At 51.2% G+C, this 14,692-nt stretch overlaps 1 protein-coding gene across 5 annotated transcripts in view; it reads left to right on the top strand.

Moving 5' to 3' along the window:
- The window catches only part of Lss (lanosterol synthase), a 28,069-nt gene that overhangs the window by 1,589 nt on the left and 11,788 nt on the right, over window positions 1-14,692 (top strand). For 2 of the 5 annotated variants that reach the window (XM_087598391.1, NM_031049.2), the window contains 15 exon segments: window positions 502-640; window positions 2,278-2,386; window positions 3,047-3,168; window positions 5,184-5,280; window positions 6,436-6,571; window positions 7,073-7,181; window positions 7,579-7,697; window positions 8,535-8,632; window positions 9,174-9,201; window positions 10,838-10,894; window positions 11,521-11,592; window positions 12,442-12,492; window positions 13,040-13,189; window positions 13,730-13,826; window positions 14,391-14,496. In XM_087598391.1, coding sequence (XP_087454517.1) covers window positions 2,337-2,386; window positions 3,047-3,168; window positions 5,184-5,280; window positions 6,436-6,571; window positions 7,073-7,181; window positions 7,579-7,697; window positions 8,535-8,632; window positions 9,174-9,201; window positions 10,838-10,894; window positions 11,521-11,592; window positions 12,442-12,492; window positions 13,040-13,189; window positions 13,730-13,826; window positions 14,391-14,496 — 1,292 coding nt within the window. In that variant the 5' untranslated portion in view covers window positions 502-640; window positions 2,278-2,336. 5 annotated transcript variants of the gene reach the window in all.

The following is a 14,692-nucleotide window of genomic DNA, read 5'->3' as shown; positions in this document are numbered from 1 at the left end:
TTTATTGAACATGGGCTGTCTTAGTTAGGGTGTTACTACTGTGAACAGACACCATGACCAAAGCAACTCTTATACAAGACAACATTTCATTGGGGCTGGCTTACAGGTTCAGAGGTTCAGTTCATTATCATCAAGGTGGGATCATGGCAGCATCCAGGCAGGCCTGGTGCAGGAGGAGCTGAGAGTTCTACATCTTCACCTGAAGGTTCCTAGGAGAAGACTGGCTTCCAGGCCGCTAGGATGAGGGTCTTATAACCCACACACCCACAGTGACACACCTATTTCAGCAGAATCACACTTTCTAATAGTGCTACTGCCTGGGCTGAGCATATACAAACCATGACACGGGCTGAAATTGTCATCATTCCGTCTTGTTTTAAGTCAAAACAGTTGAAAAATTTGAAGTAATTTAGATTGACTATTTTGACTTGGGTTGTGAATGACAAGGGTTCCTTGGGGCAGCAGGCACCTTCAACCCTCATCTCTCCCCTCCCTTCACAGACAAGTTATTTCAAGAACTTACCTAAAGCTCAAACAGCCCATGAGGGGGCCCTGAACGGAGTAACCTTTTATGCCAAGCTGCAGGCTGAGGATGGACACTGGGCTGGTGATTATGGTGGTCCACTCTTCCTCTTGCCAGGTAGGAGGAAAGCACTACCTCAGTTCAAGGGAAAGGCTGTTTTAGATTGTCAGGGCATGCACACCAGGTGTGTGTGGGAGTGACTGACCTACCCTGGTCAAGCAGGTTAAAATCCAGGAGCTCACTGGAAAAGCTCTGGGGGAGGGCGACCTTGTATCCCACTCATCCTGCTTCCAGGATTAGGGAACAATGGTTGGGTATAGCTAGCCCAGGCTAGATTAGCAATTACTCAAATAATGGAAGTGAATGGTTCTCAAGGAGAAGGGGATGAATGCTCTTGAATCTCAGAACAAGATGGAAAGGTAGAAGGCCCAGCCAGTGCCAGGGTCTTGTCAAGGGGCAAGGTTAAGGATGAGGAGCTGCTGTCCATGTATGTGTCGTTTGAGAACCGTGATATCCCTTGTGGACTTATTGTCAAAGGATGGCTGAGAGAGTTCTGGCCGGGAAACCACAGGTCCAGGTTGGTGAATGCTAGAAGGATTGTATTTGAACACCAGTCTTGGATCTAGTTTGGTTGGGTAAGGCTCTTTGTATCCTGGATTGCCTGGTTTCTAAGCATCAGGACCCTTTTCTGCATTGAATTGTAACCCTACTATCTCAGTAGCCTGAATTCTCAGGAGAATATGGGTTTGTTTCTGTGGTAGCTGCCCTATGATGCCCTTTCTGTGCCATGCCAGGGGTGTATGATTAGCAGCTGCCCTGTGGGTCATGAGGGTAGGTATGTGTCCAAAGACCAGCATTGGAATTAAGATTTCTTGTGTAGTATCATCTTTCCCCATATATGCAGAGTAGCACATACATGTAAAAAAGTTTATAAAATACAACAGTACATTCTAAGCAATAACTATTATCTTGGCTGGGTGTGCACACCTTTAATCCCAGAACCTGGGAAGCAGAGGGAGGTGCATCTCTGAGTTCAAGGCCAGCCTGGCCTACAGAGTAAGTTTTAGGACAGCCGAGGCAACACGGAGAAAGCCTGTCTTGAAAACAATCAGTCGATCAATGAAACAAAAGCTGTTCTGTGAGGGGTTGGGGATTTAGCTCAGTGGTAGAGCGCTTGCCTAGCACACGCAAGACCCTGGGTTCGGTCCCCAGCTCTGGGGAAAAAAAAAAAAAAAAGCTGTTCTGTGGCCCGGGATTAGCATCTTAGTACCCCAGTCCCAAGCAGGTGTTACAGCAAGACCTGGTTGCCCGCTATGGACCTGCTGGCTCTTCTCACCCTTCAGGGCACGTGCGGGAGGCTCTGCAAGGCTCGGCACTGTTTCTTTCACCCACACTGTGCCGTTCAGTCCAGGCATAACCACTCGAGCCCTGTGGGCCCTGGCCTGGGTTCTTCTTCTTCTTTTTTTTTTTGGTTCTTTTTTTCGGAGCTGGGGACCGAACCCAGGGCCTTGGGCTTCCTAGGTAAGCGCTCTACCACTGAGCTAAATCCCCAGCCCCCCGGGTTCTTCTTAGTGTTCCCCAAAGCCCTGTTTCCAAAGCCATTGAGTGAGCTTAGGAAGAATGGCCTTCCTGGGCTTGATTGTCTGGGAGGGAAGCCCCAGGGCTGCTGTGTCAGGGAGAAGGTCTTCAAGAGAAGGGCTTGGGTTAGCAGCTGGGTACCTGTCACTATGTGGAGCGTCCTTCTCACCACACAGGTCTCCTGATTACGTGTCACATAGCACACATCCCCCTGCCGGCTGGATACAGAGAGGAAATGGTACGGTACTTGCGCTCAGTGCAGCTTCCCAATGGCGGCTGGGGCTTGTGAGTATGTGTAACAACACACACACACGCCTGTGCTTAACAACACACACACACTCCTGTGCTTAACAACACACACACATGCCTGTGCTTAACAACACATACACACGTGTGTGCTTGTGTGTGTTCCTCGTAGCTCATGCTTGGGTTTTCAGGCAGCTGTGGAGAAATGGGGTGACTGCAACCATGGACCTAGGGTGGGGCGGATGACAGCCTGACTGGAGGAGAGTAGGCTGGTGCCTCTGCGTAGCCTGGCCACAGTTTTACCTTTGCTCTTGTGAATGGGTCTTGGGGTTGGTAGCCTCCTGAGTCTCAGGTGCCAAGATAAAGCCGTCGTGTTTTAAACCTGTGGTGGCAGCAGAGATGGCAGCAAATGCAGGGTCCCACAGACCTATCTCAGTCTGCTTTCCTGATATGGTACACACACTGGGAGCAGATGGGTAGGACAGGCCGTGCCTGGGTGGTTTTGGAACATTCGGTTATCTTCTGCTGGGTGAACCAAACTGCCTGGGCGTCCCTGAAGTGTGCTTTCCATGTCGTCGGGTTGTCGGGAGGTATTACAGCAATCTTTCTAGGTGACGTCCTTGCCAGTGTTGCTTCATTCCTTAGAAGTAGTGACAGGTGACAGAAGCCCTTTCCTCACCAGCCTTACTCTTCCATTAGGCACATTGAGGACAAGTCCACGGTGTTTGGGACTGCCCTGAGCTATGTGTCTCTCAGAATCCTGGGTATTGGACCTGATGATCCTGACCTTGTGCGTGCTCGGAACATTCTTCACAAAAAAGGTTCGTTCTGTATGGCATGCTGGGCTTTCCTCACACCGACATAAGAGCTCTTGTAAATGGGAATTAGTCAGACGTACCTCCAGTTGAAACACTCAGAAAACTACGAGTAGGGTAGAAACTGTTGAGCTGTTTAATACTTACTGTATTATTGCTAATTATTATTAATTATTACGTTTTAACTATTTGAAAGACGTATTTATATTTATGTGTATAGGTGGTTTTGCCTGTGTGCATGTCTCTGTACCACAAGCATGCAGTGTCCATGAAGGCTAGAAGAGCGTGCCAAATTCTCTGGAACTCTAGTTACAAATACTGCTGCCAGCCACCTCATGGGTTCTGGGAACTGATCCTCTGTAAGAGCAGTCAGTGCTTTTAACCTCTTGAGCCATCTCTCCAGCCCTAATTTTATTCTCTTTAATGAATTAATTAGTTTGTGTTTATTTTGTGTGATGAGTGTACACTTAGCCTAGCTACAACTTGAATTTTGTTTTGTTTTGTTTTGTTTTTGTTTTTGTTTTTGTTTGTTTTGACACAGGGTCTCACGGAGCCCAGGCTAGCCTTGAACTCACTGTGTAGCCACAGTTGGCCTTGACCTCCTGATCCTTCTTTCTCCGCCTCCTGAGTGCCAGGATTACAGGCATGTGCCACACGCCTGGATTATGTAATGTTGGGGATTGAGCTCAGGCTTGGTGCTTGTGACAGACGCTCTCTACTGATGAGCCTTAGCCTAAAACAATTTGGCAATTTATAGGCTGCTTTCTTTATGGATTGGTAAAGGTTTAAAAGCAACCGCCTGTGGGACGGTCCGTGCAGTCTGCCTTTTGAAGGCAGCTGAGCTCCAGGTTAGCAGCCACACTGAGAGTTCTGCTCATTTCAGTGCGCGAGCCTGAGTGTGATTACTTCTTCCCCTCACCTGTGGGCTTTAAAGTCCCTTCCAGCCCTCAGCAGGCGGCGTGGGCTCCCACTGCTCTTAGGACAGTAAGAGAACATGTGCTCTGCTCTTGTACTGCTATTCTGCAACACCTCCTGTGGTCCTGTACTCTGCCCCTCTAAGGCCTGTGCTCCTATCTCGCTCTTCGCTACGAGCTCCAGGCCTCCTTTCATTTTGTGAAAGTGGTTCCGTGCCTCAGGGCTCCCATGCACTGTATCCCCTCACCCTGCTTTCCACCTTTGGCCTTGCTGTCTTGGAAACTCCTCCTTGCATTTTACAGTGTGTCTTAGATTTCACCCCTTCAGGATTTCTTTCTGACTTTCCAGGCTAGGTGAAGTGTTCTGTATGCATTATGAACTTCTGCAATCCTCTTTCAAGTCTCTGCCCCTGTGGTGCTTAAGTAAGTCATCGTCAGCCTCTGACGTTACTGATCATGTACTCTGGGGTTACCTTCTGCTCTCCTGTTCCTCTCTTGTCCAGTGCTTGCCCAGAGGAGGAATGTGCTTGCATCATGCTTTAATAGTGGCTTTCTCTGCCCTTTGACTATGACACACTTGGATTTAGGATGGGATTCATAAAATGTGTATAAATCAGTGTCGCCCTGTGCTGCACAGAAGACTCACTGTTGCTTGGTAGGGCCAGGGAAGGCTCAAATGTGGGGCTGCATGTGACTGTTCTGGAGTCACTTCGTGCTAGGCTACCTGCTGAACACAGATGTGCAGTCTGGTCTTGGTTGGAGAAAAAGCAGCCAAGCAACCTCCCCTCTTCCCTCTTTTTCAGGGCTTATGCCATGTGTGTATCTGGGCCCCCGTCTCTCTGAGCTACCTGCACAAGTAGCTGCCTCCCTGTGCTCCTGCTGAGAACAGGGGTATAAACAGCGCTTTGCAGGTTGGACACTCTTGTTCCTGGCTGCTGTTTCTACTTAGTGGCTGTGGTGTCTTGGGCAGCTGTGGAATATGTCTTCTCATCTGGGAGTTACAGGACCCATGGAAGGCTGACCTTTAGTTCATGCAAAGAGACATAAGAGAAAGCTACAAGCAGTATTCATTGTAATGGTAGCTGATTGTTCCTTCTCTCTTTCCAGGTGGTGCAGTGGCCATCCCTTCCTGGGGGAAGTTCTGGCTGGCTGTCCTGAATGTTTACAGCTGGGAAGGAATCAATACCCTCTTCCCTGAGATGTGGTATGCCTGCCCTCTGCCTGTTACACCTCCTTCGAGTAGCTTGATGAGACCTAAATGGGGGGGATTAGTATCCCACTGGAGGCCCTTCTGTGTTTGTAGATATTTAGAAAGGGGACTGTTTTAGGCATAGTAAGGCAGCAGACCACCCAGCTCTATAGCAGGCTGTGGGACCCTGTAGGGTAATTACAGAACCCATTGTGTGGCTTGGGCTTTGTGGGAATAGACAACAGATCATACCTGGCAATTACAAAAACTTGGAGTATATTTAGGAGTAAAAGAAAGCCCCCCCCCCATCTCTTTTTCTGAACTAATTTATGGTAAATGTTTGGAAAGTCTAGATATTGTTTCACCAATGAGCACTTACATGTGCATCCTTAAAATTTGTTTTTATGTATTTACCCAGCAGAGTCAATGCCTATCCCTTACTAACTGAAACCTATGCTCAGTGTCTTTTTCTATTATATCTTATATGTCTTATAAAAGCATTGGCGCCCTATGTAATGCATATGTAATTTACTCCCAGATTACACATATAGGCGGTAAGATCCCAAGAACTATACAGAGTTCATGCAGAGCCTGCTATCCTCTTGAAGACAGAGTTGAGGGTTCCTGAGGTATAACTTTCACGTGTGGAAAGACAGGACGTGAGGGGCCACTTGGGAAAGGACAGCAGGGTCCTAAAACAAGAGTCGAAAGGCTTTGCTCCACAGCCTGGTTGAGTGGGGATGACTGACTGTGTGGCAAATGTCAGGCCCAGGGAGAGGTGTGGGGAGAGTATCCACGTGTGGGGCAGGGTGGGTGTACTGTTACTTGAAGTAAGGAGATATACTAGACTTGTGCTAACATCCAGTGGTCTGCCATTGGCAGCTCTCCTACTAGGGGCTAGACTTGCTGGGGAGGTGTAGGCAGAAGAAAGCCTTGTCAGGGTGGAGTGAGGTGTGAAAGCCTGGGCCTTCTGGTCCATGTCCCCAGGCTGTAGGGCTCCTCATATGACTCCACATATGTGGAACGGTAGCTACAGTCACTTGGCTTGGACTGTAGGTGCAAGTGTGTACAAGGATGAGTGTGTGTGGAAGGGGCCCAAGGCCTCAGGGCTGCTAACAGTGTATGCAGGCTTCTGCTCCTCTGTCCTTCGGACACAGCTGTCTCTTCCAGGCTGCTTCCTGAATGGTTTCCTGCACATCCCTCCACTCTGTGGTGTCACTGCCGGCAGGTCTATCTGCCCATGAGCTACTGCTACGCCACTCGGCTAAGTGCCTCAGAGGACCCACTGGTTCAGAGCCTCCGCCAGGTAAGCCTTGTGATCTCTCGGGACCTTGCGAGGAAATGGCACACAGCCTTTGGGGTCTTGGGCCTTGAGAGCTTAACTGCTTCTCAGTACTGTGGGGGTCCTGAGGAGTCTCTGCCTTCTCTCCAATAACAAACGTAAACTGCTCAGAGGGACCTGTGCTGTGGCAAGGGTGTCTGCCATTGCGCAGTGTTCCAGTGGGACTCGGAGAGTTCAGAAGCTGCAGGCCTAGCCTTTGCTGGCAGTGACTGTTCTGGGGAATAGCCCCGAGATGGACTTTGAGAACAGGGTTTGCACTTAGGGCTGGGACAGCTCCTCAGATTAGCCCTGGTGTAAGTGAACTAGCTGGACACCCTGTTGTGATCACTGGCTGGGTGTCCCTATCCCTCTGAAGGAATATGACCCAGACTCCTGAGAGTGCAACCAGAGACCACTGGTGGCTAGAGTTAGTCTACTCTGTGTCTACTGCTTCTGCTAGGCACTCAGGTATGCCCTGCCCTTTAGGAACTCTATGTGGAGGATTATGCCAGCATCGATTGGCCAGCACAGAAGAACAACGTGTGCCCCGATGACATGTACACGCCACACAGCTGGCTGCTGCACGTGGTATATGGTAGGTGCTTCTGAAGGTTGGGAGAGCCTGGGTAGTGCAGTTAAGATGTTTTTGGCTCTCCATTAATTCATTCACTCTGTCCTGGGCCCTGGAGTGAGAGCTGAAATCACATATTCTTGCTGTGGTTCCCCCACAACGACCAGCTGCTGCTCAGTGATCCCCACTCAGCATGGCCTGAGCAGGGCAGGATGTGGCGGGAGGTATACAGCAGTCCTTCCTAGATGGGAAGGAGGAGGAAGCATGGATGAGGCAGAGCGAGTGGGAGGAGGGATCCCAGGGGAAGAGAGAAGTCCAGTGCTGTGCTGTGGAGGACCCGTTCCCAGCTGAATGACTAGGGCACAGCCTGCCACATATCTCTCCTGTTGCTGGGTGTCCACTAATGCCTTCTCCCCTGCAGGACTCCTCAACCTGTATGAACGTTTCCACAGTACCAGCCTGCGGAAGTGGGCCATCCAGTTGCTGTATGAACATGTCGCAGCTGATGATCGGTTCACGAAATGCATCAGCATTGGCCCGGTCAGTGTCCTCCTCTCTGGTCCTTAGAGCAGCTTTGGTGGTAGTGGGGTCCTCTCAGATGTCCTAGGAGCTAGGCTCTGTTGAGCTAGGAAGAGGCAGGCTTATTTCCCAGATCCCAGCACATCTCCTTTTGGGTCAATTCGTCCATTCTCTAGGCTCAGTGACACTTTTCCTCCCATTGCCCCGCCTGGCTCTTGTCCAAGTCTGAGTACCTCCTTGAAGACTACTTCTTGAGCTTCCTGGCCAATTGGGTGGGGTGTTTCCCCCCTACTCCTCACAAATCCTACCCTAGATAGTCCACCCTCTACCCCTTATAAGTGGCAGGATTATAGGTGCCTGGGGGAATGAGAACAGTGGGATCCTCGTGTCCCACTCTGATCTCTCCCATCTGCTGATGGATACCAGGCGAGTTTCTGATTTTGCTTTGCTTCCTGGGTCTGGCTGACTGTGTACATGCTTAGGGACCTTGAGCAGCACACGCCTGAGGCTGTAGTCAGAGTATACTGGCCAGAGTTACTAGGGACACTAAGGAAGCTGTCCTCATAGATGGGAGACAATCAGGATGTGGGCTGGGATATTGGTTACTACTGTACTATGGTGGGTTCCCTGTAGGTTCTCTGGATAAACACAGCTAGCACTGAGCTACCTCCCCTCTCTCTGTGGAATCTTTGTCCTTCTTTGTCACAGTCTAAGCTCGTCCAGATTCTTACAGCTTCAGATTGAGCTCTTCCCAGAGACATGAATATATAGAGAGTACTTAGGAAACTCCCTTTAGAACAGATGGGGGCCCGCCTCAGGGTAAAGTTGCATGGCTCCTGATGGCCACATATCCTACAGATCTCAAAAACTGTCAACATGCTTATTCGTTGGTCAGTGGACGGACCATCCTCCCCTGCCTTCCAGGAGCACGTCTCGAGGATCAAAGATTATCTTTGGTGAGTGTGGTTAAGTGGTGTCTGGGATGGGTGCAGGGTACTGCCTGTAGACATGCAGCTCTAAAGCTGGGCCCTGTGGGTCATCCTGTCAGGGGCAGACTGTGCAGCCTCTGAGATCGCTTGATGAAATCAGAAGCATTGCCAGCGAGATTGTCTTGGGAAGTAACTCGCTGTAACTATGGCGATTCCCAGAGTCAGAGCCAGGAAGCCTAGGGACACTGCCCAAGGTAGGGACTGTCACAGGGGAAGGAAGCCCTGCACTTACAGAAGCCATCTTCTCTCTGGTGGTGGTGTGAGAGGATAGCTAGGTAGACCGGCTGTAGAAGCCTATGGCACAGGCCAGTGTCCCTGGGTAAGCTGCTGTCTTGTTGCTGCTAGATGTAGCCCCTGTGCTTGTGAGCCCAGCTGGGCAGCACCGAAGTCAGCATTGAGGGAAGTGGGCATGGAAGCTCCTGGGGACTGTATGCTTGTGTGTAGCTCCTCGGGATGCTGGGACTCCAGCTTACACCATCCCTGATCCAATCTCTTCTTATCCCCATAGGCTGGGCCTTGACGGCATGAAAATGCAGGTAAGCGCTGGAGAGCGGAGGCCGCTGACTCTTATGGTAACCATCTCTGGTCATTTATTTTTAATCCGTTTAGATTTATTATGATTCGGAAGTAACAGTCAGCCATGGTGGCACTTACCTATAGGAACACCACTCAGTCGATTAAAGCAGGAGTTTGATACCAGACAGTGCTGTATAGCAAGGCCCTGTTTTAACAGTGGTGGGAGGAGGCGGGGAGCGGGGGGGGGGGGGCAGGAGTGACAAATCATGGAAAAACCAAAGAAGAAAATCCCCCAATACCATTCTTGCAGTAAAAGGGGACTTAGTCACCCTTTAATCCTCATGTGTGTGGGGCTGTGGCACCTCCTGGTCTCTCTCTGTGGCTGCTGTGTGTTCTCACATGTCCCTCTGCTGTCATTCTTCAGAGCGGACTAAACCATGACATCCAGGCTTGGCTCAGACCCTCCAGAAACTCTGTCTATTACTGTGATGGAGCAGTGGCTCTCGTGGTAATGGCCTCTCTACAAGGACATCTGGATGCTCTTCTGGCCAAGCCACTAAGAGCTGTGTATGCTCAGATCGCAGGGTAACCCTAGAGATTACCCTCTTTAGCCACCAGTAGAGGAGGGGCCTCCAGGTCAGAGAGGCAGGCCCAGGCCCAGAAGTTGTCCTTTCTGTGGCAGAAGGAGGGTGTTTGTAGTCGCTCAGGACAAGCAGGAAGTGGTTTGCTGCAGATAGAATGTTGGAGATAGCACGTGATGTATGGTGAGCCTCCCTAGGACTTCTAGGGTTCTAGCCAAAGCGGGGGCAAGGGAGATTTTCTCTCTCTCTTTTTAAAATTTTATTTGGCTCACATTTCACTATTGTTGTTGATGGTGATGGTGATGACGATGATGGTGATGATTATTTTGTATGTGAGTACATTGTAGCTGTCTTTATACACCAGAAGAGGGCATCAGATCCCATTGCAGATGGTTTTGAGCCACCATGTGGTTGCTGGGAATTGAACTCAGGACCTCTGGAAGAGCAGTCAGTGCTCTAACCACTGAGCCATCTCTCCAGCCTGATATGTTTCTTTCTGGTCAGGTATTTAGCTGGGATCTTTGGCCCCTGTGGAGCTATGAAGGAGCTCAGGTCTGATCACCCTATAGGATTGGGAGCTGGGGTTTCTGTCTAATGTTTAGAGATTCCTGAAGAAAACTGACTGTGGACTTGATCATCCATTTCCTACACTGAGACCTAAGGCTGCTGTCCAGAAAACCAGTTTCCAGGGTGGGATTTGAAGGGACCTTCCTTGCTGTTTCAGGGCCACAGTAATATGTCAGCTGGGTCCTTGACACCTTAAGCATGCGTGGAAGTGGAGGGGCTTTCTTTCTAGTTGTCCTGTGATTGGGGTACCATGCTGTCATGGGGTATGGAGGAGTCTGCAAGGGAACGTGCGGTTCTGGATACGTCCTGAGAGAGTGCTGTTCTGCCAGTGGAGCTGTGTTACCCACGGCTGCCTGCAAGAGTCAGTGTTCTGTCATTCCTTTGTCAGCCACTAGGGTGCATGGGGCTCAGAAGCGGGTATAGGGTATTAACTGGGCACTCTCTGGCACCGTTGGGTCCGTGGAGTCAGTGGATGGGGTTGCTCTAACAGTTTGTTCTCTGTGAACAGGGCACCAATGGATCACAGACCTGGGACACTTCATTTGCTGTCCAAGCCCTGCTGGAGGTATGAGACTATTTCTCTGTGTGGCCCCCACGTGATCGTCCTGTGTGTATGAGCTACACAGGCACCCCGAGAGACACGGTACTGCTTACCGTGCCTCTGTGCCTTGAACCTCTCACTTGCCTGTCTCCCAGTCCCCTGGCGGTGATCCCAAGGGAGCACAGACTTTATCTGGCAACCCGGATGCTAAACTAGCGAGCGCTTTGGGAGACGAGCCTAGGGAGTGATGGCAGGTGGCACCTGGGCTGTGTGGGCCTGAGGCTCTTAGAACACTAGCTGCTACCTGAGCTGGAGAGAGCGTTTCTCAGCAAGAGGTGTGAGGTCAGTGAGATCCTGAGGGTGTCCTTGGACGACCCAGAGCCTAGGCCACGACCCAGTGCCTAGGCCACGTTGAGCTGCCAAAAGTAGGGCCTGACAGAACAGTGGGAGTTTGGTATTATCCAGGGTGGTCTCTTCTGTCTGTTCCAATCTTTAGTCTCATTGTCTTTTCTATCTTTAAAGCGGAGAACACTGGGGAACCCTAAAAAAATTCTTTAAGATGTGTCAGTTTCTGGAGGTGGGGGTGGGTGGCAAGATGTCGCCAGGACACTGGAGGACTGGCTCAACTGGGCTACCCTGTTGTCTTCTAGGCAGGTGCACACCGAAGACCTGAGTTTTTGCCCTGCCTGCAGAAGGCTCACGAGTTCCTGCGGCTTTCCCAGGTGAGGCCTGTGCCCTTTCCTCGTCTGCCCTGCCTCCCCACGCTGGCTTTCTTAGCTTCCTTCTGTGTTGCTCTGCCCTAGACCCTGGTGGTAGGCCTAGTCACCCCAAGGAAGCTCCAGCCGTGGCCTGCAATGGCTTGTCACTAGCTGGTGATGTCTGTTCTTCATGCTGGAACGGCTGTGGGTGGAGGGCCAAAGCCAGCCTATGGCACAGTCAGTTGTATCGAGTGACACAGCCTGTTCACATCCTAGCCATCTTTGAGGTGCCTCAGGTCTGTGGGTGCACTCCCTGAGGTCATGTGTAGCCATCCGGCCTGTCTTTATTCCTGCCTTCCAAATCCACCTAGAGCCCCATCATGTGCTGCTTTTTCAGAGGGGCCTTGCATACCCTGCTGCAGACACACTGGGTGTCTTAGGCCTTGATCCCACTGGCTTCTTCCTCTGAGTCCTCATGTTCCTCTTCCCTGTCCTCTGATCCCAGTGGGGTGTAGCTTCCTCCATGCAGCCGATGCCCGTGTTTATCTAGGGTGTTGGGAGTGAGTTAGCCTGCTCCAGGACATAGCACTGAGTGACAGGCCTTTAGAAGCCCATCTCACTGGACCCCACTGCACGTGCAGACCTGTATGCTTGCTCCTTGAACTGAGTCATGCAGCTCAGGAGTACTGAACCCATGACGCTGGGCAGGAGAATAGGTTGGTCAACCCTTTGTGGATGATGTATTACCTAGTAGTGATAAAGCCATAGGGGTCTTATGGGTGTCTTCAGCAGATCTGTCTCCCAGATGGCAGCACAGGGTCCCAGGCCCCAACCCGTTTCTGTTTTTCACACATGCTCCTTCTTGCTCCCCAGGTCCCAGACAACAATCCTGACTACCAGAAGTATTATCGCCATATGCACAAGGTATGTATGGGCAACCCACCCAAGCCCAGAGCTCAACAGTCTTCCACTGGCTTTCCGTTGCTTTTCCAGCTTCTTGTCTTGTAGGATCTGCCTTGTGTCAGGGCTTCACTATCCCCTGAAACAGCCTGTCCCCTGTGGCCCTGCGTCAGGGTTGTTCAGATACCTAGCACACACTTAAGAGCTGAGCAGTGAGCTGAGGTGCTGAACTCAAGGCAGAGGGTGTCAGGGACTCGAGCCAGTATCGGCCTCCTTTCTGTAGGGCCTGCTGATAGAGGCGGGTTGTGGAATGAGATGTGCCATAGCTGCTGTCTCTCCATGGTGGGGTCCCTGGGGTACACGTGCTGCTGTTTAGGACCTGTTTTATTGCTGAGATCTGAGGACTTCAGGATGGGCATGAAGTCCTAGATAGCCCCGTGCTGAAGCTGGTCTGCTGAGCTGTGCCCGGGTCAGGTACCCCTGGGCCGTGCTGGATAAGCCTTGCCCTGACTGTTGCAGCTCTGTAGGAGGACACTGTTACACACACACACTCACTCCCCCCCCCCCCCAGGGTGGTTTCCCCTTCAGCACACTGGACTGTGGCTGGATCGTTGCTGACTGCACGGCCGAGGCTTTGAAGGCTGTGCTGCTCCTGCAGGAGCGGTGTCCCTCAATCACCGAGCATGTCCCCCGAGAGCGACTCTACGATGCTGTGGCTGTGGTGAGTATCTTCCTCCATGTTTGCTTCTGTGGCTGTGCCTTAGTGGACTAAGATTGAGATGTAGGACATCAGTCTAAACCCTGGCATAGATCCTTGGAACTTTGTTGGGTACGAAGCCTCTGCGCTGTAAGAAATGGTGCCTAGCCCATCCCGGAAGTTACAAGGAGGCCGTGTGGTCCCGGAGGCTTCTCTTCTTAGCTTTTGAGGCTCAAGGAGCTGCCCGTATTTGGGATGAGATTTCTGCAGGTCTCACTGGGGAGGTCTGGTGGTCTTTGCTGGGTATCCAAAGGACTGGAAATGTCTGTTCATCTTTGTGCCAAGTCCTTCTAGCCCATCTGCTTTGTGTGTATTTTCCCCTGGAGGTCTGTGTTGGCCTGACGTGGGAGTATGTCTCCAGATATTGGGTAGCTGCACCAGGCACCTACCACACGTGAAAGCTGGCTTCCTGTCCCTCATTGCTGCCCTTTGGCTGTCAGCGGTGCTTTGGCAAAGTCTTACTGTCCTCTGTGCTCAGTTCTCCGTGTTCCCCTCTTGTACCAGTTGTTGAGCATGAGGAATTCCGATGGAGGGTTTGCTACCTATGAGACTAAGCGTGGCGGGTATTTGCTGGAGCTGCTGAACCCCTCAGAGGTCTTTGGTAAGTGTGGTGACTAATAGCATGGTGTGTAGACCAGGTCTGGCATGTTGCTAGGTCTATGTAGAGCTCTCTAGAGCCCCAGAGTATACAGTGCCTGCATTTTTCTGTCTCAGGGCATGGAGACCTTAGGGGTCACATTCCCTGCTTATCCCAGGGCCTTGTGCTGTGTGGGCACTGCCATGTGCCCTGCATACACTCAGTGACTTCCAGCACTTGTAAGGACCTATGTCAAGGGCATGGCCATGACTATTGTCACTGAAGTTCTTCTAGTCTACAGGGCCAGCTCTGTCTCATGGACTCTGGCACCTGCTCTCCCCTTCCCTCATGCCTTCTAATTATCCTATGCTTTCACCTGTCATACATACGGGGTTTGGGGGTCGGGTGGCAGTGGTAATAGCCCCGATGTTTTGTGTGGGCCTCATACATAGGTGTGCAGGTCTCACTGTGCCCATGGTGGCCACATTGCCCAGGTTGACCTTGGGATAATGGCGTTAACACCTTTGCTCACCACATTCTGGCCTGAACCACAGTGGAGCTCAGTTGCCTCCTCCTCTCCCTTCCTAGGAGACATCATGATTGACTACACGTATGTAGAGTGTACCTCCGCAGTGATGCAGGCCCTGAGGCACTTCCGCGAGTACTTCCCAGACCACAGGGCTACAGAGATCAGGTAAGGAAGGTGAGGCAGGACTGAGCAGGGCCACAGTCAACACTGCCTGACAGCAGACTGTGGTTCTTCACCAAGGTGAGGGGAAGCACTGGCTGGGGAAAGTACAGGGACAGCTTCAGGTGCTTACAGATCCTTCGTGTGTGTGTGTGTCTGTCTGTGTGTGTTTCTGTGTGTGTGTGTCTGTGTGTGTGTGTCT

Source organism: Rattus norvegicus, chromosome 20, assembly GCF_021556685.1.
Source record: "Rattus norvegicus strain SHRSP/BbbUtx chromosome 20, alternate assembly SHRSP_T2T, whole genome shotgun sequence".
NCBI lineage: Eukaryota > Metazoa > Chordata > Mammalia > Rodentia > Muridae > Rattus > Rattus norvegicus.
This window is presented reverse-complemented; position numbering and strand designations above follow the sequence as displayed.